The sequence below is a fragment of the Ostreococcus tauri genome, assembly GCF_000214015.3.
Source record: "Ostreococcus tauri WGS project CAID00000000 data, contig chromosome 16, whole genome shotgun sequence".
NCBI classification, from domain to species: domain Eukaryota; kingdom Viridiplantae; phylum Chlorophyta; class Mamiellophyceae; order Mamiellales; family Bathycoccaceae; genus Ostreococcus; species Ostreococcus tauri.
In genome coordinates, this window is record NC_014441.2 from 286,159 (window position 1) to 308,411 (window position 22,253).

At 57.2% G+C, this 22,253-nt stretch overlaps 15 protein-coding genes across 15 annotated transcripts; 8 read left to right on the forward strand and 7 right to left on the reverse strand.

The window, feature by feature from the left end:
- Window positions 1-225: 225 nt before the first annotated feature.
- Window positions 226-1,089, reverse strand: OT_ostta16g01635 (unnamed product; the record flags this gene model as incomplete). The annotated part of the gene is made up of 1 exon (XM_003083572.1): window positions 226-1,089. The coding sequence occupies one exon, from the start codon at window positions 1,087-1,089 to the stop codon at window positions 226-228; it is 864 nt and encodes a 287-aa protein (XP_003083620.1).
- Window positions 1,090-1,235: 146 nt separating this feature from the next.
- Window positions 1,236-3,572, reverse strand: OT_ostta16g01640 (Leucine-rich repeat; the record flags this gene model as incomplete). Its single annotated transcript, XM_022985549.1, has 1 exon — window positions 1,236-3,572. One exon carries the CDS (start codon window positions 3,570-3,572, stop codon window positions 1,236-1,238), a length of 2,337 nt encoding a protein of 778 aa, XP_022840347.1.
- Window positions 3,573-3,956: 384 nt separating this feature from the next.
- OT_ostta16g01650 (Tetratricopeptide repeat) lies at window positions 3,957-5,312 on the forward strand (the record flags this gene model as incomplete). Its single annotated transcript, XM_003083574.2, has 1 exon — window positions 3,957-5,312. One exon carries the CDS (start codon window positions 3,957-3,959, stop codon window positions 5,310-5,312), a length of 1,356 nt encoding a protein of 451 aa, XP_003083622.2.
- Window positions 5,313-5,422: 110 nt separating this feature from the next.
- Window positions 5,423-5,641, reverse strand: OT_ostta16g01660 (Zinc finger, DPH-type; the record flags this gene model as incomplete). The annotated part of the gene is made up of 1 exon (XM_003083575.2): window positions 5,423-5,641. One exon carries the CDS (start codon window positions 5,639-5,641, stop codon window positions 5,423-5,425), a length of 219 nt encoding a protein of 72 aa, XP_003083623.2.
- An 801-nt stretch (window positions 5,642-6,442) lies between these two features.
- Window positions 6,443-6,949, forward strand: OT_ostta16g01670 (Ribosomal protein L21e, conserved site; the record flags this gene model as incomplete). Its single annotated transcript, XM_003083577.1, has 1 exon — window positions 6,443-6,949. The coding sequence occupies one exon, from the start codon at window positions 6,443-6,445 to the stop codon at window positions 6,947-6,949; it is 507 nt and encodes a 168-aa protein (XP_003083625.1).
- A 157-nt stretch (window positions 6,950-7,106) lies between these two features.
- On the forward strand, window positions 7,107-8,270 carry OT_ostta16g01680 (Tetratricopeptide repeat-containing domain; the record flags this gene model as incomplete). Its single annotated transcript, XM_003083578.2, has 1 exon — window positions 7,107-8,270. The coding sequence occupies one exon, from the start codon at window positions 7,107-7,109 to the stop codon at window positions 8,268-8,270; it is 1,164 nt and encodes a 387-aa protein (XP_003083626.2).
- A 34-nt stretch (window positions 8,271-8,304) lies between these two features.
- On the reverse strand, window positions 8,305-9,195 carry OT_ostta16g01690 (6-phosphogluconolactonase, DevB-type; the record flags this gene model as incomplete). The annotated part of the gene is made up of 1 exon (XM_003083579.2): window positions 8,305-9,195. One exon carries the CDS (start codon window positions 9,193-9,195, stop codon window positions 8,305-8,307), a length of 891 nt encoding a protein of 296 aa, XP_003083627.2.
- A 264-nt stretch (window positions 9,196-9,459) lies between these two features.
- Window positions 9,460-10,077, forward strand: OT_ostta16g01700 (Chaperonin Cpn10, conserved site; the record flags this gene model as incomplete). The annotated part of the gene is made up of 3 exons (XM_022985551.1): window positions 9,460-9,579; window positions 9,760-9,829; window positions 9,953-10,077. The coding sequence occupies 3 exons, from the start codon at window positions 9,460-9,462 to the stop codon at window positions 10,075-10,077; spliced, it is 315 nt and encodes a 104-aa protein (XP_022840348.1).
- Window positions 10,078-10,419: 342 nt separating this feature from the next.
- OT_ostta16g01710 (BTB/POZ-like) lies at window positions 10,420-15,399 on the forward strand (the record flags this gene model as incomplete). Its single annotated transcript, XM_003083581.2, has 1 exon — window positions 10,420-15,399. One exon carries the CDS (start codon window positions 10,420-10,422, stop codon window positions 15,397-15,399), a length of 4,980 nt encoding a protein of 1,659 aa, XP_003083629.2.
- Window positions 15,400-15,525: 126 nt separating this feature from the next.
- On the reverse strand, window positions 15,526-16,230 carry OT_ostta16g01720 (Ribosomal protein S16 domain; the record flags this gene model as incomplete). Its single annotated transcript, XM_022985552.1, has 3 exons — window positions 15,526-15,753; window positions 15,935-15,991; window positions 16,174-16,230. The coding sequence occupies 3 exons, from the start codon at window positions 16,228-16,230 to the stop codon at window positions 15,526-15,528; spliced, it is 342 nt and encodes a 113-aa protein (XP_022840349.1).
- Window positions 16,231-16,505: 275 nt separating this feature from the next.
- OT_ostta16g01730 (Ribosomal protein S21e) lies at window positions 16,506-17,067 on the forward strand (the record flags this gene model as incomplete). Its single annotated transcript, XM_022985553.1, has 2 exons — window positions 16,506-16,688; window positions 17,002-17,067. 2 exons carry the CDS (start codon window positions 16,506-16,508, stop codon window positions 17,065-17,067), a joined length of 249 nt encoding a protein of 82 aa, XP_022840350.1.
- A 310-nt stretch (window positions 17,068-17,377) lies between these two features.
- Window positions 17,378-17,803, reverse strand: OT_ostta16g01740 (unnamed product; the record flags this gene model as incomplete). Its single annotated transcript, XM_003083585.2, has 1 exon — window positions 17,378-17,803. The coding sequence occupies one exon, from the start codon at window positions 17,801-17,803 to the stop codon at window positions 17,378-17,380; it is 426 nt and encodes a 141-aa protein (XP_003083633.2).
- A 180-nt stretch (window positions 17,804-17,983) lies between these two features.
- Window positions 17,984-19,528, reverse strand: OT_ostta16g01750 (5'-3' exonuclease, C-terminal domain; the record flags this gene model as incomplete). Its single annotated transcript, XM_003083586.2, has 1 exon — window positions 17,984-19,528. One exon carries the CDS (start codon window positions 19,526-19,528, stop codon window positions 17,984-17,986), a length of 1,545 nt encoding a protein of 514 aa, XP_003083634.2.
- A 284-nt stretch (window positions 19,529-19,812) lies between these two features.
- OT_ostta16g01760 (Brix domain) lies at window positions 19,813-21,155 on the forward strand (the record flags this gene model as incomplete). Its single annotated transcript, XM_022985554.1, has 2 exons — window positions 19,813-19,962; window positions 20,052-21,155. 2 exons carry the CDS (start codon window positions 19,813-19,815, stop codon window positions 21,153-21,155), a joined length of 1,254 nt encoding a protein of 417 aa, XP_022840351.1.
- A 717-nt stretch (window positions 21,156-21,872) lies between these two features.
- Window positions 21,873-22,187, forward strand: OT_ostta16g01770 (Ribosomal protein L10/L12; the record flags this gene model as incomplete). The annotated part of the gene is made up of 1 exon (XM_003083588.2): window positions 21,873-22,187. One exon carries the CDS (start codon window positions 21,873-21,875, stop codon window positions 22,185-22,187), a length of 315 nt encoding a protein of 104 aa, XP_003083636.2.
- Between the last annotated feature and the right edge of the window lie 66 nt (window positions 22,188-22,253).

A 22,253-nucleotide genomic window follows, 5' to 3' on the forward strand; every position in this document is an offset into this window, starting at 1 on the left:
GAAATCACGAGTGATCGTTCGCGTCGATCGAGACGGACGTGGGGGCGGCGATGGGGCTTCATTGCGGGGAGACGCCGTCGGACACGCCCAACCCTAGCGCGCGCGCATCGCGCGAAATCAGGCGCTCATTAGGTTCGGCACATCCGGATGAAATCCCGTCCCACGAGCCGATATCACGTGGGCCATACATTTATGATGACTCTGACCATGTTTGTTTGACGATCGTCAGCTCAGAGAGAACGAGGGGGAGATCCGGCGAAAACTCGCCGGCGACTTCACAGGATGATAAAGCGAGTTTGGGAGTGCGAGTCTGGAAGCGTCCCACACCGGGCGCCAGCGAAAGTATTCGACGTCAGGAGCGAGATCGCACCAAGAAAAATGTTCAGCGTTAGCGGTGACGAAAGTTGGAAGCACGGCCTCGTGATGACCGCTCATCTTGGTCGTCCTAAGGTGCAGGACGAGTGCTTCTGCGAGAGTTCGAGTGATTCGAAACGCTGGAAGCAAAGACGCTTGCTTTTTCCAATCTGCGAGCCCTCCACAGAGTGTGCATCCGTGCCAATGGTTCCATGAGGTCCTATTTTGAAACCGAAACGTGACGTTATATGCGATGAGATCGCTCCGGTCGTCAGCATATTTGCCAAACAGTTCCGACCATTTTCCAGTGAACACAGTGTCAGGCTCGATAATCCACGCCCGGGAGTACAGACTATTTGACAGCCAACGGATTGCGGCTGGCTTAACAGACGCGCCATATATCCCAGAAAATCGATCAAACGCTCGTCCGTAAGCTTTACGTTCGTCAACGGGAGAAGCGTGCACAACCCACTCGAGCCGAGTCGAGTTTTTGAGCCACTCACGGCTCGATCCTTCTTGAACTACCACAAGTTTAAATGTTCCAATATTGGAGCGCAAAGATTCAAAAGCGACACGATGGAGTTCGTCGAGACGCTCGTCTCCGCTCAAGGTCAAGACAATCGCAGTTTCCTCGCTTGGTTGGACCTCGTTCCGAGACCGATGAATAGACAGTAGGCCGTACGAGAGACCAATGCAGAGCGCATAGACGCGCGCGATCGACCAGACGGTTGGCATGCAAAGTGTCCGGGAAAGTCTCGAGGGATGCAAGCGATTGAAACTTGAGCGCGTACGCTCGTCGGAGTGCCTGATAGTGAAGCTCACACAGTCTCGTCATTTCATCGTAAAATCTCGTCGTGATCAATGTGTGTTTTACAAGCAATTTAATCCAGCTCTAAGGGAACATCGGCATTCAGTAGTCTACCAATCTGTTCCATCCTCTCTCTATTCGCTCTCTTCTCTGAAGCCATATCGCAAAGTAGAGCTCGCATCTCACCCTCCACCTCCTCAACTCGTTTGTATGCCTCTCGCACCATAATATCGCTCTCCTCCTGAAAGGCAATCAACCTATCTTCGCTGAACTTGGCCTTCTGCCGAGCGATCGCGAGTTGTTCCCTGAGCTCGATCACTTGCATCTCTAACTCTGTATTTCGAGCCTTGTCGATGGAATCACGATTCTCAAGTGTTTTTGACACCTGAGCGAGTTGGGACGTCATTTGAGCAATGATCTCATCGCGCTCCGCCACAGCAACCCTCGCATTTTTGATCGCGTGCTCGTACGAAGCATGATCGACGTCGGACTCGGCTAAAGCAGTCTCGAGTTCAGTCATTTCGAGCTCTAGTGACTCCACTTGGCTCGCTAAAGCTCGACATTCCTCTGTCGTAGCCCTCAGGACCGTCTCAGATTCTGTTATCCTCGCTTTGTGAGTCTGATCTTCTTCGGCGTTCTGCTGACGCATCCGAACCACCTCAGCCTTGAGAGACTTGATGAGCTCATTTTGATGCTGGAGCATATCACTTTTTATCCGCATACCCTCATCAGCCGCTTCGAGCTTCGATTGAAGCGCCTCCACGTCCTGAATGAGTCGATCCGCCAACTGCTCTCTGTCTCGAGCTCTCTCTTCTCTGGCGATGGCTGCCTTTTCGGCTTTCAAGGCCGCATTCCTTGCGTTATTGATCGTCTTATGGGCGGTTTCTCGCTGTTGGTTCGCCGAACGCGCTCGCTCGAGCTCAGTTTCCAGTAATCTGACGACTTCCGTGGTTCCGGCGTAACCAGCGATCTCATCGCGTTGACTCTCCACTACCACGGCCAACTCTTCGTTCAAGGCCTCTAACTCTAATCGCTCGTCCTGTGCGCCCCGTAAAGCTTCACGTGTCTGCTGCAAGGTGTCTTCTGTACTTTTGATTTTTGCTTGATCAGCCTTGGCAGCCTCGGTGAGTGCCCGTATTTCATTTTCCAAAGCCCCCGCTCGCTCCTTCAAACGAGCGTTCTCCTCGCTCACCTCGACGCAAGCAGCAGATTCCTTTCGAGCTTGGTCTACGCACTCGTTGAGCATCGCATTCTGTTCGTCAACATACATCGCCTTCAAATTTGCGAGATTTTCCGCCGATTCCAATCGCACGGCTCGAAGCGTTGATTCCAAGTAGTCAACTTGCTCCCGCGCCTCGGCTTCGCGGGTCGTGAGGCTCTCAAGCATTTCCTTCGTTTGCGTCAGTTCCTCTCGAAGTATCACGCTCTCTTCGCGCTGCTGTTCGTTCTCCACCACTTCATTCGAAGTTTTCTGCGTCTGCGCATCCTTTGTCGACGGTTTGTCTGTCTGTTGACCCTCGTTGCGCACCCGTTTGACTTTGTCGGTGAAATCGATGCTTCTCCTGGCACTCGCTAAGTTGACCTGGATTCCACGCGTTTTCAAGGCTGACCCTTCTCTCCTGGGATCATCTCGCCGAGGTGTCTTCACGAATTGCTCGGCGGGCGGAGGCGTCATGCTCCCACGTGAACCGTTTACCGGTGTTCCACCGTTTGATTCAAGAGTCTTTGACATCGCCTTTGTCGCCGTGTCGACGCTGACGACCACGTCGTCGAGGTGACTGAGCCAAGGAATTAGGGACGCCATCGTTAGACGATAGGCCGGAACCTCACAAATATCATTCGTCTCCGGTCCGAGCAAACCGTGTCGCTCCGTTTTAAGGCGCAGCGACTCTAGTTTTGTCAGTTCGCTCAGCGTTCGCACCGCTTGGAAGCTCCGCAAAGCGTTCCCTCTGGCGTCAAACATTCGAATCCCCCACTCCCTCCCATCGCTTCTCGCCAGTCCGCTCAGTGATTTAAGCTGATTGTTCGACACGTTCACTTTCTCCAGCGTCGTCGACGCCTCCGCAAGCCCCTCCAAGGACTCCAACTCGTTGCTCGCCAAGTTTAACAGCCGCAGCCGAGGGAGCGAGACCAATCCGCGCACGCTCGAGATCGCGTTCGACGACAGATCCAATTCCTCCAGCAACTTTAATGAATTAAACGCCTCGCACTCCATCGTCGTCAACTCGCACGCGTGCGCCCTCAACGATCTCAGATTTATGAATCTCTCCAAGCCGTCCACCCGTCCCAGTCGTCCGAGCGGCGTCCCGTACGTCGAGAGCTCTCTCGTGTCCTCGTCCGAGGTCCGCTCGCCTCGACGGACGTCGACGCCCTCCTCGAGCGTGTCACCGTCCCGCATCGTCGTCTCCATCGCTCGCGGCTCGGACTCCATCCACCGATCCCTCCGAGGTCCCCGACCTCGTCGTCGCCCGTGTCGGAGCAGATTTCTATCGATCGCGCCCACCGACCTCCCGCACGCGACCGGACGCGACGTCCCGCGCGCGCGCGCCCGTCGACGCACACGCGCGCGGTGGAGAGTCTCTCGTCCCGCCGCCGCGCGCGCGCGTCGAAGCGGTGCGACGCGTCGACGGGACGCTCGACGGCGTCATCGCGACGACGTTTCGGTCGCGTGGTGGCGTCACCGTATTGTACATACGTAAGACCTGTGTGGGTGTAAACACACAACCGTCTCGACGTCGGGGCGCCAGTCCTCGACGGCGTCATCGCGATGACGGTCGCTCGACGGGCGTGGACGATGGCGTCGGCGACGACGGCGCGGTCGATCGTTCGCCGATGCGCGTCCGTCGACGCGCGCGCGTCGAATCGAGCTCGAACGCTCGAGCGCGCGGGGGAGGATGGGGAGGCGACGACGCGATGGGCGCGCGCACCGCTGGTCGTCGTCGCGTTCGGAGGCGTCGCGGCGTTCGGGGGCATGGACCCGAACGTCGGACGGGCGGAGGGGGTGGCGAAGGACGCGCGTGAGGCGCGAGAAGCGCCGAAATCGAATAAGAGCACGGCGCAGTGGCGGATTTACACGGACCTCGGACGGACGCTCGTGCGAGAGGGAAAGCTGGATGAGGCGAGACGGTACTTAGAAAGAGCGCTCGCGGAGGCGAGAAAGGGATTCGGCGAGGGCGACGCGCACGTCGCGGCGGCGATGAATAATTTGGCCGAGCTTGATCGAATAGAGGAGAAGTGGGAGAAGAGCGAAAAGTTGTTCGCTGAGGCGCTGAACATCCTGCGCGCCGCGTTTGGGGAAAATCACCCGGCAGTGGGGACGGCGCTGCACAATCTGGCGGGTTGTCGATTAAAGCAAAACGATATCGATGGAGCGTATGAGTTGTATTCGAAGTCTTTGGAGAGAAAAGAGGCGACGCTCGGGACGAATCACCCTGAGTACGCGACGACGCTCTATCACATGGCAGAGGTGCTCTGCCGGAGCGACCGAAAGGAAGACGCCGCGATTCTGCTGGAGCGATCGATCAAGGTGAGCGAAGAGATCGGAGCAGCACACACTGATGCGTGCATTCGTCGCATGAAGCGTCTCGCACAGCTTTTTTACGAGGGCGAACGCTTTGAAGACGCCGAGCGCGTTCGAAGGCGTGTCTTGTTCTCGCTCGAGCACATGAACGGTGACGATCACGTCAAAATCGCCGGTGCGTGCGAATCCCTCGCCGTGGTGCTTATGAGAACAGATCAACTGGACGAAGCCACTGCGTTGCTCGAGCGTTCGGCGAAGATTCTCTCGCAGGTGCGCGGCGACGGCGGTGCGCTCGCGCTTGCGTCAACCAGACTTCACCTTGCCGAGATTCACGCGCGCACCGGCAACGTCGACAAGGCGCGCAAACTATGCCTGCTCGCCTTGGACGTACTCTCGCCGAGCGCGCTCGACGCGCTTCGTCGGGAGAGTCTGCGCACGGAGATCCGGGTGGGGATCGTCGTGCAGCACGCTCGAGCGGCGGCTCTACTCCGTACGCTCACTTCCGGGAACTCCGAGTCGAATCGTCAAGTCGCCTCCGCGTCTGAAAATCTCTCAGCGGTGAGAGATATCGCTCACGTCGACGCTCGCCTCGCTCGCTCCGTCGCCGACGCCGAATCGGCGCTCAAATAGTCTATTGTTCATTGTATTGTACTCTATTACACGCGCGCGCGCGTTTGCTATCCCGCGCCGCTAGTCCTTCTAAGTCCTACGTTTCGCCCTCTGACCTCGTCCACCACCTTCTACGCCTCCGCCTCCTTCAACGGCGGTAAGTCATCGGGGTCGTAAATCACGAGCAGGACCAAAGAGCACGACGGACAGTGCGCCACGTCCTCTCCCGCGTGCAGCTCCTCCAGGGTGATTTGGAAGAAATCCCCGCACGGACACTGATACGTGTACGCCCGCGCGTCGTCGCTCCACTCCATATCCTCCAGATCTACTTCATCGTACGCCCCGCTCATCGCGTCCTCCGATGGCGCGACGAGAAGTGATCGACGACGCGGAAGATTCCTCGTCCCGCTGGTGCTCGGGCGGCGGGTGCGAGAAAACGAGCGCGCGGTCGCGACTGCGTCCCAGCGACTCGAGCGCGGTGGGGTGTGTTGGCGTAACCCTAGACTTATTGGTCGTTGGATAGTATTCTAGGTAGTATTCACACTGTGTGATTTAAATTCTCCGTCATCATGCGTCCATCACTCGCGTGGGACACCGCGGACGTCGAGCGCGCGTCGATCGGGCCACGGTCCGTCTCTTTGCGGCGCGTGAACGAGAGGTGCGTGACGCTCGCGATCGATGCGACGGGGTGAAACGACGAAATGGACGCGTGTGCGCGCGATCGTCGACGTTTTAGAAGCCTTTGGTCGTCGAGCGCGCGCGAGCGGTCGAACGATCGCTCTCGAGCGCGAGTGACCCTAGGCGGCGAAACTCGACGGTTCGCGCGGGCGATGCGTCGCACGGAGACGTCGAGCGTTGGATCGAGCGTTGAACAACGTGGCAAATGATTCCTTTCGTCGCCTCGATGCGAGGTGTCGAGACTCGAGACGTCGAACGCGTCGAGGGACGCGCGCATCGGTCGAGTCGCCGTGAAGCGTTGAAGCCCTAACGTGCATCGACGTCCGATGGCGCTTCGGTGGACGCGCGATCGGCGATGCGGTCGGAGGGCGACGCGAGAGCGATGGAAACGTTTTAGTTTGCGATCTGGAGGAACGGAACTCGATGGTGCTCGAACGAGACGACTGACCTGGACTTTTTTTCCCAATTCACAGATGGGTAACCAACGCGCTCGGTCCCGCGGTCTCCGCCACGGTACCCGTAACCTCTTCTCCCGCGGTCACCGTGAGCACGGTACGTTGAACACCACGACGTACCTGCGCACGTTCCGTGTCGGTGACTATGTCGACATCAAGGTGAACTCGGCGCAACAAAAGGGTATGCCGTACTTGCAGTACCAAGGCAGAACGGGTCAAGTGTGGAACGTGACGCCGCGCGCGGTGGGTGTGGAGATCAACAAGCAGATCGGCGGTCGCATTGCTCGTAAGCGCATCCACGTGCGCATCGAGCACGTGCAACACTCTCGATGCCGTGAGGATTTCATCGCTCGTCGCGAAGCGAACGACAAGGCGCACCACGAGGCTCACTTGGCTGGCAAGAAGATCACGACGAAGCGTGAGGTCACGGGCCAACCGCGTACGGGTTTCACCCTCGAGAACGTCAAGTCGGAGCTCTTGACGCCGATCCCGTACGACATCTTGCGTGAAGGCATGAAGTACTAAATCACTTAGCATACGAATCGGATTGGGTTTGTAACCGTAGGTAGAGAGACCTGCTCATAACTTGCTCCTCGCGCTCGGCGACAAGTCGCGTCACGACATCATACGCCTCACTTCTTCGCGCGTTTCTCGAGGCGTTACGACGAAAATGGAAGAATTAATGGATCTGTTCCCCGATCTTTGCGTGATGAAGGGGCCAGGTGACGACATTTCCGAAGAGGAGGACGTGGAAAGAGTCGTCGTGCGCGGCGCAGAGCAGGGAGGCGAGTCACACCAAACAGTCCTTCGCGAGAACCACGTGCGCGTTCGTTGGCGATTCGACGACGAAGGGGACATAGAGCATGAGGTTGAATTCACGATGCAAGATGGATCAGTGCCCTTCGGCGTCGAGTGCGCGATCCTGGGTTCACCCAAAGGGGCGGTGGTTGAGTTCGTGTGCCGAGGCGAGCAGTCGCTCACCGACCACGAAGCGTTACCTCCGAATGTCGAGCACATCGTTCGTCCAGGACGTGTTGAGATTCTTGAGATCAAACCCGGAAGACCACATAAGTATGACATGCTCACACTCGATAGGTGCGCGTTCGGCTCGGAGATGAACGATCTCGGGAAGAAGCTTTTCATGAATAAGCGTTACCGAGCGGCGAGCAGGAAGTGGCTCGCGGCCGCCGACGCGTTCGAGCTCATCGAACCCGAAGAGGATTACAACCCGTGTGGTGTGGTGAATAACGAGAAGTGCTACGAAGTCTCTCGAAAGGTGTATCTCAATCTCGCGCTCGTCATGTACAGACTGGGCGACTACAGAGAATCTGAGTTGTACTGTAACGACGTTCTTGACACACGGCCAGACGAACCTGAGTTCTTTGCCATCAAGGCCAAGGCGCTTTATCGCCGAGGATGCGCGCGTTTGAAGCTAAATAAGGTTTCCATTGGAAGGATTACCGCTGAATCCGCTGAGGCGGACTTTTTCCTCGCCAATTCTCTGGACGACTCGATTGAAGTCGACGACAAACTTCGACAGTGTGGACTCGCGCCCAGAGAGCACGGCAAAGACGAAGTGAACGCTCGTCCAGAGGAGGATACCGAGGAAACGGTCATCGACGAAGATCAATCGAGCCATTATCCAGTCGATCTCATCGACGCGCTGTATCAAATTCGTCGGGAAAACCTTCACGATGGGCTTGCGTTTACGGAGCCGAGCGCACGAAAGCGCATCTTGAAAGAGCGCGGCGAGATTTATCGAAGGCTCATGACCGAAGCGCCGTGGGACGAAGCGATCGGAACATTGTACGAGCGAAATCCCCCGGAATCGCGCGAGCGAGCGTAGAGTGATTTGTTACAACACAGCGAGCGGATATTTGTCATTTGTTGCGCATCTTTGACGCGGCGGCGGCGTCGATGATCCACCGCACGTTGCCCGTGACCAGAGCTGCAGGAATCGAACCGTCCTGTGGAGCTTCTTCTAAGATACGAGCAGTCATCTCCGCCTTACCCTCGCCCGAGGCAACGAACACCTTCTCCCGCGCCGCGTTCACCACGGGTAATGAGAATGTCACGCGCTCGGGCGGCGGTTTCGGCGAATCGGTTATGGGCAAAATCCACCCATCTGTCGCCTTCAAGAGCTCGTGATTGGGGAACAACGAGCAGATATGTCCGTCCGGCCCGAAACCAAGTAAGAGCATGTCGAAAACAGGCAGTCCATTCGCGTCGAGCTCGATCGCGTGCGGTGTCAACGCTCGGAGATCCTTCTCGTACGCCTCGGCGCATGGAATCGCCGCGCCGGCATTCGTCTCGCACAGCGTCTCGTCGATCGCAAACAGCGACGATTTCGGCACGTCCACGTCATCGAACAGCGCCCGTTTAGCTCCACCGAAATTACTCTCCGCATCCGCCCACTTCACGCAGCGCTCGTCCACCCAAAACACGACCCACTTCCCGAACTCCACCTCCGCGTCCGCCTTTTTCAGCGCGCCGAGCATCCGAATCAACGACCCACCCGCGAGCGCGATCGAGAACGTCCCCCTGGACGCGATCGCCCTCGCGCTCGCATTCTTCACCACCGCCACGAGCGCATCGGCGCATCCCTCCGAGGTCTCCACGTACGTCGTCCGCGTCGTCGTCGCTCCCATGCGCGACGACGACCCCCCAATTCGGGACCGATTCGCCGTCGTTCGCGCACCCAAACGATCCCTCGCCCAGGACGCGTCGCGACGATCCGTCGTCGTCGTCGTCCTCGCCGAGACGCCGCGCATGCCCGTCGCCGAGCGCGTCGCCACGCCCGTCGCGCACGCGCGCCGCGATTCGCGGACGTCCGCCGTCGCGCGCCCAGAGGGTCCGCGAATGATACCTCGAGACGCCCAAAGGGTCCGCGAATGATGCCTCGAGACGACACAAAGGGTCCGCGAATGATGCCTCGAGACGACACAAAGGGTCCGCGAATGATGCCTCGAGACGACACAAAGGGTGGCGAAACCCCGACGTCGCGTCGACGGCCGGCATCGACGCGCGCGAGGTCGATGGCGTCGCGGCTTCGTGCGATCCGACCTTTGCTCGATCGCGTGCTGGTCCAGCGCGTGAAACCGGCGACGAAGACGGCGGGTGGGATCTTACTCCCGGAATCGTCCGCCGCGAACGAGGTGCGCGGCGCGAACGTCGGGGGAGGGCGATGGAAGAATGCGCATCGCTTCGATTCGTTTCGTCGCCGAAGAGGGGACGACGTGGACGTCGATGGGGTGGATTCGAGCGCGTGGACGCGGTGGGAGACGATGACGCGGGTGAGACGTCGACGGTGGACTGACCGGGATTCGCGCGCGCAGTTGAAGGAGGGCGAGGTGTTGGCCGTGGGGCCGGGACGGCGGGCGGCGAACGGCGAGCTCGTGCCGATGGGTGCGTGGAGCGAACGCGAAGACGACGAGAGAGACGATCATCGACGACGCGCTCCGCGTGAAATTCGTAGGTTTCTGTTCGAGAATGTGTACTGACGTTCACGCGCATCGTTCGGGTCGACAGAGGTGAAGAGCGGGGACAAGGTGATGCTCCCGGAATACGGCGGCGTCTCGGTGAACGTGGGCGACGGCAACGAGTACGCGTTGTTTCGAGAGGATGAGCTCATCGGCGTTCTCCAAGGGAAGTAGACGCATTCCGCGCGATTTAGACAGATCTCGTGCAGTGATATTCATTTACACACCAACCGATCGACGCCGACGGTTTGGCGCGCGACCAAAAAATAGTTGCACTCGTCTCGCGCGAACCCGTCGCTCCACCCCACATCGCGTCTCGCGCGTCGCCTCGATCGCGACGTCGTCCACGTCGCGCACACGTCGGTCGCACGACGGTCCTGAGCACGAAGGCGCGCGACGAACCAAAGCGAGTGCGCGGTGGGCGTTCGAATCATCGTTGAATCTGATTCAACTTTTTGATTTTGACTGCGTTTTTGAGAGGCTTCGTCTCGACGCGCGACGGTTTCGAAGCTGACGATGACGACGCACGCGGACGATTCGGCGTCTAAGAAGCGCCGATCATCGACGAGCACGCGATCAAACGCCGAGGTCGCGGTGCGCGCGGACGAGGAGGGCGACGAGGCGGTCGACGCGCGGACCAGAGCACCGTGGACGAGCGTGACGCTCGCGCGGACAGGATTGGCGACGGCGTCGTCGTCGCGAAGAGAGAGCGGGAAGCGAGGGAGAGAGGATGAAATCGAGATGCACGCCGGGTTGGTGAAGAGGACGAACGACGAGGAGGCGTTCATGAGGTGGACGAGGGCGATGGACGACGCGGTGGAGGCGCTGAACGCAAAGGCGCCTGACACCGGGACGTCTCTGCCCGAGCACTTGGTACACGCCTCGGAGTACGAGCGGAAGATAACGCTGGCGTTAGAGGAGAAATCAGCGCTGATCGGTACGAGTGGTGGGCACATCCGCGCGCTGGGGGGCACCTCAGCTACTCGCTCGATGGACACGATGCGGTTGGCGGCGAAGCTCTTGAAGGCGTGCGCCAAGGCTTTCGACGAGTCGAGACTAGTTCGAAAGCGAATATGGCTCGCCATGGCAGCGACACCAGAATCATGGCGCTTGTGTTGGAAAACGCGCGAGGATGAACTGATTCGTAGTTGGGTGAAACTGTTGATGACGTCGGGAGTTCGGCTTTCTATGCAAAAGGATCGAGACGTGGTGTCCGAGTGCGAATCGTACGTCTCTGCCATGGTCAAGGAGATAACGAAACGCGAGGCGAACGGAGACGTCCCCGACGAGTTTGGTCGACGAGCCAGTGACTTTAGAACTATCATCCAGATTTTCAAAACGATTCACGCAAGTTTTGAGTATTGCGCTGAGGCGGTTTGCGATGTGGTGTTCAAGCCTCTGAAAGCGTTCACCACGGCATCCATCACAAATGAAAACTTTGATTCGGGAGTGCACTTCTTGTCTTGGGCCATTCGCGCGGTTCAGATCGCGTCGGATCTCAGCTGCTTGAAAGAGGCATATCATCATCGCATCACTCACTTCATAGGTGAGGATTTTCTCACTTGGAGCCGCACGCTGCTGGAGGTCTTCTACAAGAATCTCTCTTCGATGAGAGCAGGGAGCATCTCCGAGACGCTCGGAGCGTGGTACGGCAGTCACCAAAACGTCCACTCGGACGAGGCCACGAAACGAGCTTGCTATGAAGAGTTATGCAAACTCATCGAGAGTCTGGCTGCTGTTTCTTTCTTCTTTCCTTTGAAGGGCCAAAGATATCCAAGGGGGCACCGCACGAACGATGAAAGATTTTCAGACAAGCTTCAACGAAAACTCACTCGATACGTGCTCGCGGTCGTGAGCTGCTGCGTGAAGGAACTGTATGAAGAGATCAAAGCCATTGGATCCGATTTGACGAGACTTCCCAAGTGGACTAACGGTCTGATGAGCACGATTGAGCGCAACAAGAGCAATTCTACGAAAGAGATGGCGCGAGACATTCTTCTCAAGTTGGATATCGGATACGTCTTCGCTGATCACGCGTGCATGAGTGCTTGCGAATCAGATCATGAAGCGTTCACGGCGGATATATCGTCGTTGTTTACACTTTTGACCGTGAACCCGAGCAAGACGAGGAGTGCTGATATCGAGAACTTGGTCGATCCAGTGTTCTCTATATTCTTTTGTTATCTCCGCGCTCGGCGTGGTAAGGTGGGAAGCAGCTCGGACATTCACGACTACGAAGCTGAGTGGAAACTTCTCGGTATCTGTGCTTGCTTCGCCTTGAGCTCGGATGAACAGGAAGATGAAACCATGGATGGCGAAATATTGGCGACACGATGCGAAATGATGACTAAGAAGGTGCAAGCGGCGGTTCTAGACAACTTTCTCGATGTCGAGTCTGCGCTTCTGAGTGTTTTGGGTTTAGCGAGCATTGACGGCTCTCGAACCGCACTGCAAAGCGATGCGAAGACGAAAGATAAAGTGATCCCCGCCGCGCTGGCTGCGTTAGCCATGTTCGTGCGAAAAAGTCCAGAGCTTAGAGCACAATTTTACAATTCGGGCACCATCATCAACACGTTGTTGGAGATACGAGAGTACAAGGGAATGAACGCGGGTCGAGCCATCTCAGCTTGCATCCTCGCATTCGAAGAACATCACAAGCTCGTGACGAATCTGTATAAACCAAGCGTGAATATCGATACAAAGGGAGAGCGAGTGATGGAAATTTCCAACTGGGATACTGACAAGCTCCGCATATCGCTCAGAGCTCTGGCAGAGGTTGTGAAGGAGTCTCCATCCTCTGCTGTTGGTTTTGACACCGCTGTTTTGGAGGTCATCTGCGTTGATAGGCGTTTACAAATCATGATGAGCAAGTTTACCTCGAGCTTGGCATCGAAGATCGATATATCTGATCATATTGACAAATTTCACGACGAATCATATGAAAGCTGGGTGTTCAAAATGCTGGCGAGCTCAGGGAGGGTGCTCGAAGAAGCAGCGGATGAGATGAATGAACGAGGTAAACCCATACCAAGTGGGCTTACTTGTCCTCTCGTGGAACATCTCCAAAAAACTTACGGCGTGTCTGGACCGGAATACCCGCTCTTCGAAGAGGAAGCAATACGTCCCAAGACGGATGGAGTCCGAGATGGACGGACTTTCTGGCGGAGCATTCACGAATGGTATGAAGGGGTGATTACGCACATGAGGACGGTCAAAAGCGGACTCAAGGCTGACGACGAGCTCTCTGATGTGTGTTGCATTCTCATGGATGGCGATACCGACAGTGCCTGTTCGCACGTGGGGATCATTGTCCCTATTCTAATGTTACTTCACAAGTGTCGAATCTTGCAAGAGCACAACTTGGTGGAAGAGCTCGAAGTCTCAGGAGTGGGTGACGTTGAAAAGGAAGCTTGCTTTGTGATCGGGTTGTTGGCGACGAAAGTTGCTAATCAAAATCGCATCGCAGATTCGTTCCAAGTAAATTCAAAGAATGGAATCGAGCAGTTAATCCCATTGCTGAAGCGATATCAACCTTGCGGCACCGGTCCCGCCAATGTTGCAAATGCGAGCATCACGAGACGCGCTGCCGACGCAATCACAAACCTCGCTCACGAAAATAATCGGATCAAACATATGGTGCGTGACGCCGGTGGTATACCACCACTTGTCGCTCTTTTAGATTCTCAAGAGAAAAAGGTTCAGCGAGCCGTTGCGAGCACGTTGAGGACGCTGGCTTTCAAGAACAGTGAGAACAAGAATCAAATTGTTGAATGTGGCGCACTTCCAAAGCTCATTTTCATGGCTCGATTAGAGGATGTGCAACTACACAAAGAAGCCATCGGCGTGATTGGAAACTTAGTACACTCTTCACCACACATCAAGCGTCGTGCACTAGATGAGGGTGCACTGCAACCGGTGATTGAGTTGCTCAAATCTCCCTGCTCAGAAAGTCAGCGTGAAGCAGCGCTTTTGCTCGGTCAGTTCGCCGCGCGCCTTGAACCTCCGGCGCAGGGCGATCCTGATTATAGGACTAAAATCGTTCAGCGTGGTGCAGTCCAGTCTCTCATCAAGATGCTCTCACGTCATCGTGAGCCGGGTCTTCGTGAGATGGCTGCTTTCGCATTGGGTCGGCTGGCACAGCACGGAGATAATCAAGTTGGCATTTGTCACTCTGATGGATTGCAACCGCTTCTAAATTTGCTCGAATCCGACGTCGATGAAATTTCACACGTTCTTCGTCTAAATAACGTCACAGGGAAGAGCGATCAGGAGTTACAAGCGGACGCAAAACGATTTGTAAACAACCTGCAGCACAATGCTGCATTTGCATTGTACGGTTTGTCAGACCATTACGACAATGTTGCGAACATGCTCAAGGAGAACGCGTTCATGCGTTTGAATTTCAGCAATCTCGAGGTAGAACAGAGCAAGCAGTGCCTGACGAAGACTATAAATCGCCTGAAGGATCGAATTTTGCGAAAGGATGTCTTCAACTATCTCGCGTTCTTGATCAGTAACGGCAAACCGTTCGAGCAGCAAAGAGTGACGCTCGCACTCTCATGGCTCTTGATGGACAAGAACCCGGATGAGCTGTACACCGTTTTCATCACTAAAGGTGGTCTCAAAGTGCTGTCGGACATGCTCCTTGGCACACCGGCTGAGATGATAGATTTCTCCGAGGCACAAACTGGACTCAGTGGTGGAAGGCGCATAGTGAACGTCGTCATGGAAGCGTTACGGCAAGTGAAGAATAACATTTGCCCTAAGAACGCTACAGAATTGCATACGATGCCACCGCCATCGACGCCGACGGCGGAAGAACACATGCCGGCAAACTTCAAGGATCCTGAACTTTCTGACGTGACCTTCATCGGCAGGGAAAACGGCGAGCGCTATGAGTTCGGAGCGCATCAAATCGCTTTCACGCACGCCTCCGATGCGTTCCTGTCGGTTCTTGATTCAGGCAAGCGTCTTCCCGACGGTACTCTCCTCGTGGATCTTGAAGACGTCAGCAGATCCGCACTCGAGGCGATGATGGATTTCATCTACTCGGGAACTATCTCGCCCATGTCGAGTGTATGCCATCCTTCTTTCCTGCAAGAAAGATGTGAAGAGATTCTTTCGGTGGCGACTCGCTTTGATCTTTTGGGACTGAAGCACTTGACCGAGAAACTCTTCATCGAGAACGTACAACTTTCGAATCTCTCGCTGGACCGAACCTGCAATGTATATCGCTCTGCCGTGAAGCACGAAGCCGCAGCGATTCAAGGGTACTTGTTGAATCACGTCCTCGATAAGTACGATGAACCGTGGATCGAAGACGAAGGCTCCACTCTTGCTCTAGCCGAGTACAAAGTTCGCGTGAAAGCAATCGTCGAGTGCTTCGGGAAGGGCTTCGTGACACACATAAGGAGGCTCTTCAAGGAGCAGCATCAGGAGCGTCAGGAACAGCGTGCCGCGACTCGCGCACGCGTCGAACACGATGCTCAGGAATGAGCACGGACGAAAAGAAGTAGAACTAGAATAGTTTAGTTAATTTGAAGCAAATTTTGCGTCTGGTTACAAATTAATTCCTAAAAGTCGTCTCCTCCTGGCTCCGGCGTGCTACTAAATCCCTTTCATTTACTGCATGATGAGAGCCTTCTTCAGCAAAGCACCCACGGTCTCTGACGGCTGCGCACCCTTGCTGAGCCAATCCTTGATCGCCGGGGCGTCCAAAGAGGACTCCTTTCTGATCGGATCGTACCAGCCCAGCTGCGCAATCGGTGAGCCGTCGCGGCGGGAGCGAGAGTCGATGGCAACGAGACGGTAGAACGGTTCCTTCTTGCGGCCCATGCGGGTGAATCGGAGCTGCGATCGCGTTAAGATAAAAAAAAGTCAGTCATGGAACGTTTTCAATCGAAATCATTATACGCGCGATGCTCCTAAGCGTCCTCAAGGCCCTCTCTCCACGCGCTTTTCACAAGCCCTCAAGAAATAGGGTTAAAGCTCGCGCCTCGCGCCAGCGTAGTCGCTCGCGTTTCGCACGTACCGCCACACGGTTCTCCACTCGCAACGGCGCGCGAGCGCTGATGGTTCTCTTTTCGGCCTGTGCGTTGCCAAACGTACCCTATAAGTCAGTCGCGCGCTCGTTATATCATTCGTTCAACTCGTCGCCCTCCGAGCGCGCCGACCCCACCCGCGGTGTCTTCATCCCTCGCGCGCGCGTTCCGCGTCGTCCGCAAACGTGGAAACACGACGGATAACCATAAAAATAAATCTTTCACGCACCTTAACTGCCACGCGAGCGCCGCTCACCGACGCGCTGAATCCCAAAGCAGCGCTCATGGTCGTGTCGTCGAATGAGGCGAGAGAGACGTCACGCTAGGACGGCTCGTGCGATCGTCCTGGTTTTCGTCATCTGTATGCGTCTTACAGTGTAATCCTATTCAGGATATGACCCACATGTCCGAACTTTATCATATAAAAACCTACACGGATTTCGCATAAAAAGTACCGTGTTCAGTCCATGAGCGTTTTCCCATTCGAGCCCGCGAGACCCTCGACGAGGTCGCTGGACGATCTTCGCATCGTCCTCTCTGTTCGACGCACGCTACGACGACATGATCAACGCTGACGGTGAGAACGTGGACCTTTACATCCCGAGAAAGTGCTCTTGGACCAACCGCCTGATCACGGCCACGGATAAGGCCTCGGTGCAGCTCAACGTGGGGCACCTCGACGCGAACGGGGTGTACAGCGGACAGTACACCACGCTGGCGCTCGCCGGCTACGTGCGCTCGAAGGTACGTTTGCGACTCGGTTTCGGTGGACGCGTTTGTTAATTATCGTCGCGCGACGGTTTTAACGAAAGAGAAGCGCCGCGCGGGGTCGAGGAGACGGTGCTGGCGACGCTGGGGCGATCGACTAGGGCTTTGGGTTCAACCAGACCTAACGAGGCGTCAGAGGAGAGAGGGCGAAGGTTGATCGGCTCGAAGCGCGAGCGCGACGACGGCGAGGGAGCTGACGCCGGAGTGTCGCGCGTGACGACGGAGGGTGGGAGAGCGATCGATACGGCGAGACTCGAGACTGATGATAACTGAACGTTTGCACACGCAGGGTGAATCGGACTCCGCCATTGACCTTCTCTGGCAAAAGAAGAAGGCGGCCATCAACCAAGCGTAAATTCATAGAAGAGCGCGCGGTCATGATGTTTCTGCGGAGGGTGTGGCGACTGTAGACGAACCGGATCGGCGAGCGATACGGTCATAGACAGACTTTGAAAACGGAGTTTTCAGTTTCTCAAACAGCGCTCAGCGCGTCTTGCCCCTCGCCCGTCCTCATTCGTCGCGCTCGTTCGCGTGTGTGGCTTAAGTAAGTCTTATTACAAAATTTCTCGCGCGTCGTGGAACCGGTTCGGAGACCTCACCGGACTGCGGGTGGCACGTGTCATTTTTCGCACGCATTTGCCATCGGGATTCACTCAGAAGCGAGTCTAATCCAGCTTGAGCGCCTTCTTCGGTCCACCGAGCGCCACGATCCCCCAAAGAGCGAGGACAATATTCACAAACACCTGAAGCTTCCACGCCCACGGGATGAAGATGCTCGGCGACCGTCTCGTGGAGACCACCTGCGTCAGATCGCAGAACCACTTTGTGGACAAGACGTGGAACGCGAGCGCTTGCTTGGCGAACGTTGCCTTCGGCGTCCCGGCTCTTCGTCCGAGAACCATGATGACGAATCCTAAGCCGGTCATTCTGGCGAAGAAACCGACCGCGGAGGTCGCACCACCGAAGGCGGTGACATACGGCACGCGCATAATTCCCTTGGCGGACCAGAACATGTCGGGGTCGGTGGTCATCGTCAGGCCGTACAAGGAGAAGTACGCCTGCATGGCGATATCGTAGAGATCGAGAGACATTTTTACGGGGTGTTGAACGTGGGTTGAGGCGAGACGAGCGCGCGAGGCGACGTGTGACTGTTCAAAATTCAATTCAATTCGATGCCGTTTCATTTCTTCACTGTTGACTCCGCGCACGAGTTATGATTCAACAAAGTTCGTTGGAGGCTAAAGGGGAAACAAATTACAAAATCGATGAAGTTAGTTCAGCCTTCGCTTGGGCGAGAAGAGCTGTTTGAGCAAGCTCGGCCGCTCGGAAGGGACAATTCGCGCGAACGGTGCCGGTGGGGCGTTTTTCGTCCCCGGAAGACACCCATCGTCGTCACTCTCGAGTAAATCTATCTCGATTGACGCGTTGCGCTTGCTGGCCTCGCAAGCAAGGACGACAGAGGCCAAGTCGTCGTCGTCGTCCGAATCTAACGTTGGCAGCTTCGCGGGACTTTTCTTCATCGGCGAGAGCACCTTTTTCGCCGCCTTGGTGAAGAAATTCATCATGAATGAGCGCTCGGCGGCGTTGCCACCGCTCGCCTGCTTTCGCTTGCCACCGAATTTGACCGGTTCAATCGTCCTCGTCCTCGCCTTGGGCGGCGGCGTCTTTTCGAATTTCTCACGCGAAATGGGATTGAGTTCACCATCAGCGATGCGTTTGGCCTGCCCATCGTCGAATTTCGGTCCGAGAAAATCCAAATCATCGAATACAGCTTCGTCCGGGAGCGGCGATAAATTTACCAGCGTGTGACTGTTCCTATCGTACACCACCGCGTGCTTGAAAATCATCCTCGCCTTGCGCCAATCCTCTTCATACCCATTGGGAATAATATCATTTATCTTCGGATCCGCCCGGAGTGCCGTAAATACCGCTTGTGCGTCGCGGTGCTTATCCAGAAGTTTAAACATCTTCTTAATGCCGAGGCCGGGAATGTTGGACAAGAAATCGCAACCCGAGAACACGCAAAGATCGAGAAACAAGTCGTACCCCCACCCTTGGAAGTTCAAAACGTTCCCGTTCGATCGCTTCTTCGTCCCGTTCGTGGCTGTTGTCGTCGCCGCGTTCTCGGCGTTTTCGTTTTCGTTTTCATCTGTCGCCGCCGGCAACCGTCCCGCCAACATGTCCTCCAACCGAAACTGCCTCGCGTCACCGCTCTTCTCCAACTTGAACATAACCTTCGGACATCCGTATGCGACCAAATCGCTGTCTTCGGTGAATACCATATCGACCCCACCCCGCTCCTTCGGCGTCCGCGCCAAGTGAGCGATTTGCGCATCCGCCTCGTACGGCGCCACCACGTATTCAAAATTCTCCCTCTTCAGCGCCACGATCAACTCTCGCGCCATCTCCGGCGTCACATCCGTCGCCCCCGCGAAATGCGTCGTCGCCCCTCGTCCATCTCCCGCCGCCTCCGCGCGTCGTCCACGCTCGAGCGCCTCTCGTCTTCGTCTTCGCCGCTCGCCCTCCTCTCGCCGCTTCGCCGGCAACGCGTCGCCGTCGAACACCATCACGGGCTCGATCCCGTGATGTCGCAGCATGCGCGCGCGATGGGTGCAGTACCGCACGTACGGCGACTCCCGCCCCCCCCACGGCGCGATGCCCAGCGCGAGCTCTCTCGCGCACGCGAACGCACCTTTGTGTAACCACGAGTACGCATCCACCGCCGCGCGCGCGTTCGCGCCGTCCTCGACGCACGACGCGAGCGAGACGCGCGCGGCGTGCGCGTCGAGGACGGTCGGGAGGCCCTTGATTCCCATCGCGCGCGCCGTGGATTCGAACGCGAGCGCGCGTGGAGGGGTCGTCGGCCCGTGTCTACAAAACACCCGCGTGTCACCGACAAAACACCCGCGTGTGACACCGACAAAACACCCGCGTGTGTCACCGACAAAACACCCGCGTGTGCGCGTCCACGACCCACCCGGACCGCCGCCGTTTCCTCCGTCGCGACGCCGTCGACCGCGCGCGCGGACGCAGAGCGCGACGGGGGCGGTCGATCAACGCGAACGCGTCGCGCGCGAGTGCACGCGCGCGCGCTCGCGCGATGGCGAAGACGCGACGGAAGAAACGGCGGACCCACGTCGACGCATCCGCCGCCGAACGCGCGGGGGCGAAGGAATGTCCGCGCGCGTTGGTGTTCGCCCGAGGACGGAAAGCGGACGCGGTGAGCGATCTGCGGGACGACGTGCGACGGGTGCGTGCGTGGAATCGTCGCGCGCGATCACGCGCGTGGGTCGATCAGAGAGAAAAGACTGACGACGGAGGCGACGGGCGGCGACGCAGGTGATGGAGCCGCACACGGCGAAGAACCTGAAGGAGTCGAAGAGTAATAAATTGAAGGATTTCGTCCAGGTGAGCGGACCGCTGGGGATCTCGCACTTTGTGATGTTGAGCTCGTCGGATGCGAACAAGTATCTGAAGATTGCGAAGACGCCGAGGGGGCCGACGCTGACGTTTAAGATTCACTCGTTTTCTCTCGCGAGAGAGGTGGCGGCGACGCAGAAGAATCCGAGGAATCCGGCCAAGGCGTTCTTGTCCCCACCGTTGGTGGTTTTAAATAATTTTGGCGACGAGGCGCATCAAAAGTTGGCGACGATTACGTTTCAGAATATGTTTCCGCCCATAAACGTGCGCAAGGTGAAGCTGTCGACGTGTCAGCGGGCGGTGCTCGTGGATTACGACGCCAAGGCGAAGCGGTTTCAGTTCAGACATTATAGCATTAACGCCGTTCCGGTGGGGGCGAACAAGAAGCTGAAGAAGCTCTTACAGTCGCGAAACGCGCCGGATCTCGGGGAGTTGCAGGACGTGAGCGAGTTTTTCGACAAGCGCGTCGGCGACGCGAGCGACAGCGAAGGATCTGACGACGAGAGTCGTCGAGTGCACTTGACGCAAGATTTCAACCGCATCGCTCACGCCGACAGCACGTCCAAGATCGTCCTCAGCGAGATAGGTCCGAGGATGGAACTAGAGTTGGTCAAGGTGGAGGAAGGCATGTGCGACGGCCGTGTCCTCTACCACGCCTACGTGAAGAAGACGGCGGACGAGATCAAGACGCTCGAGCAGAAGAAGGTCGATCGCGAGAAACTACGCAAGAAGCGCCGGCTTGAGCAAGAGGCGAATGTCAAGCGCAAGAATCGAGAGAAGGAGGCGCGCGCCGACGCGGAGCGCGAGCGCCAAGGCAAACCGGGCAAGAAGAAATCCCCGCTCGACGAGTACGGAAACGAGCGCGATTTGGAGGGTGAGAAAGAGGACGACGCCAAGTGGGCCGCCGCATTCGAGAAGGAAGAGCGCGAGTGGCGCGAGGGCGACGAGTACGACGCGAAGACAAAATCCGTCGTCGCCGCCGGCGCGCGTCGATCTAAGCGACCGCGACGCGGCGACGACTAGCTCGTTCGCTCGTCATGAAACACCTAGAATAGCTTGATAATCACGCGTCGAGCGATCGATGATACCGGTGACCGCGTCGCTCGCTCGATCCGTCGTCGTCCCGCCGACGCGCCGACGCGCTCGATGCGCATGTGTTTACACTAGTGGCGTCACAGACCGCACGTCGGTCGCGCCCCACCCTCGACGACCTCGCGCGCGCGTCGCTCGATCGTCCTCACTCGTGTGCTCTGCGCTCAGGCAGTTAAAGCGTTCTCTCGCGGCTACGACTCAAGCAAAACTAAAGGTACGCGATGCGTTCGTTCGCGTGACGCGTCGGCGCGAGGGGGCACGGACGAGGACGCGGAGGCTGATTCGCACTGGATGGTGAAAACCCCAGTTCGTACGCAGCGTTCGTCCGATGTTCGAACGTTGACGCGCGCGTGCGGGCGCACGCGCGCGTCGAGAGCGGTGAATGGATCGAGGGTGATTTATTCTTGCTTTTGAAGCGTTCGAGCGGGTCTTCGTACGCGTCGGAGAGCGCTGCACCGGGAAAGATCGCGTGACGAAGGGCTTTCGAGGCGTCGGCGGGGCGTTCGAGGTCGAACGGGGGTTCCGACGAGCGGCGCGCGCGCGATCGCTCCGCGCACGGCGATGGATGTGTGATGATGTTGACGACATATGTGAACGCGACGACTGACGAGCGCGCCGTCGATGGTTTGCACGAACGCAGAAAACAAAATGTCTGGTGATCTCGCTTGCACGTACGCCGCTCTCATCCTCCACGACGATGGTCAAGAGGTGACGGCTGACAAGATTAACGCGGTCGTCTCGGCGTCCGGCATGACGATCGAACCGTACTGGGCGGGTCTCTTCGCCAAGTTCTTGGAGTCCAAGTCCGTCGGTGATTTGATCTCCAACGTCGGTGCGGGCGGTGGCGCTCCGGCTGCGGCCGGCGCCGCCGGTGCGGCCGGCGGTGACGCCGGTGCCGCCGCGGCCCCGGCCGAGGAGGAAGAGGAAGAAGAAGCCGAAATGGACTTCGATCTCTTCGACTAATCTCGCATCCGAGGACACGCAGACCTTGTCTGAGGAACGGTTTTAGCCCTAGCTTACTTGTAGTTG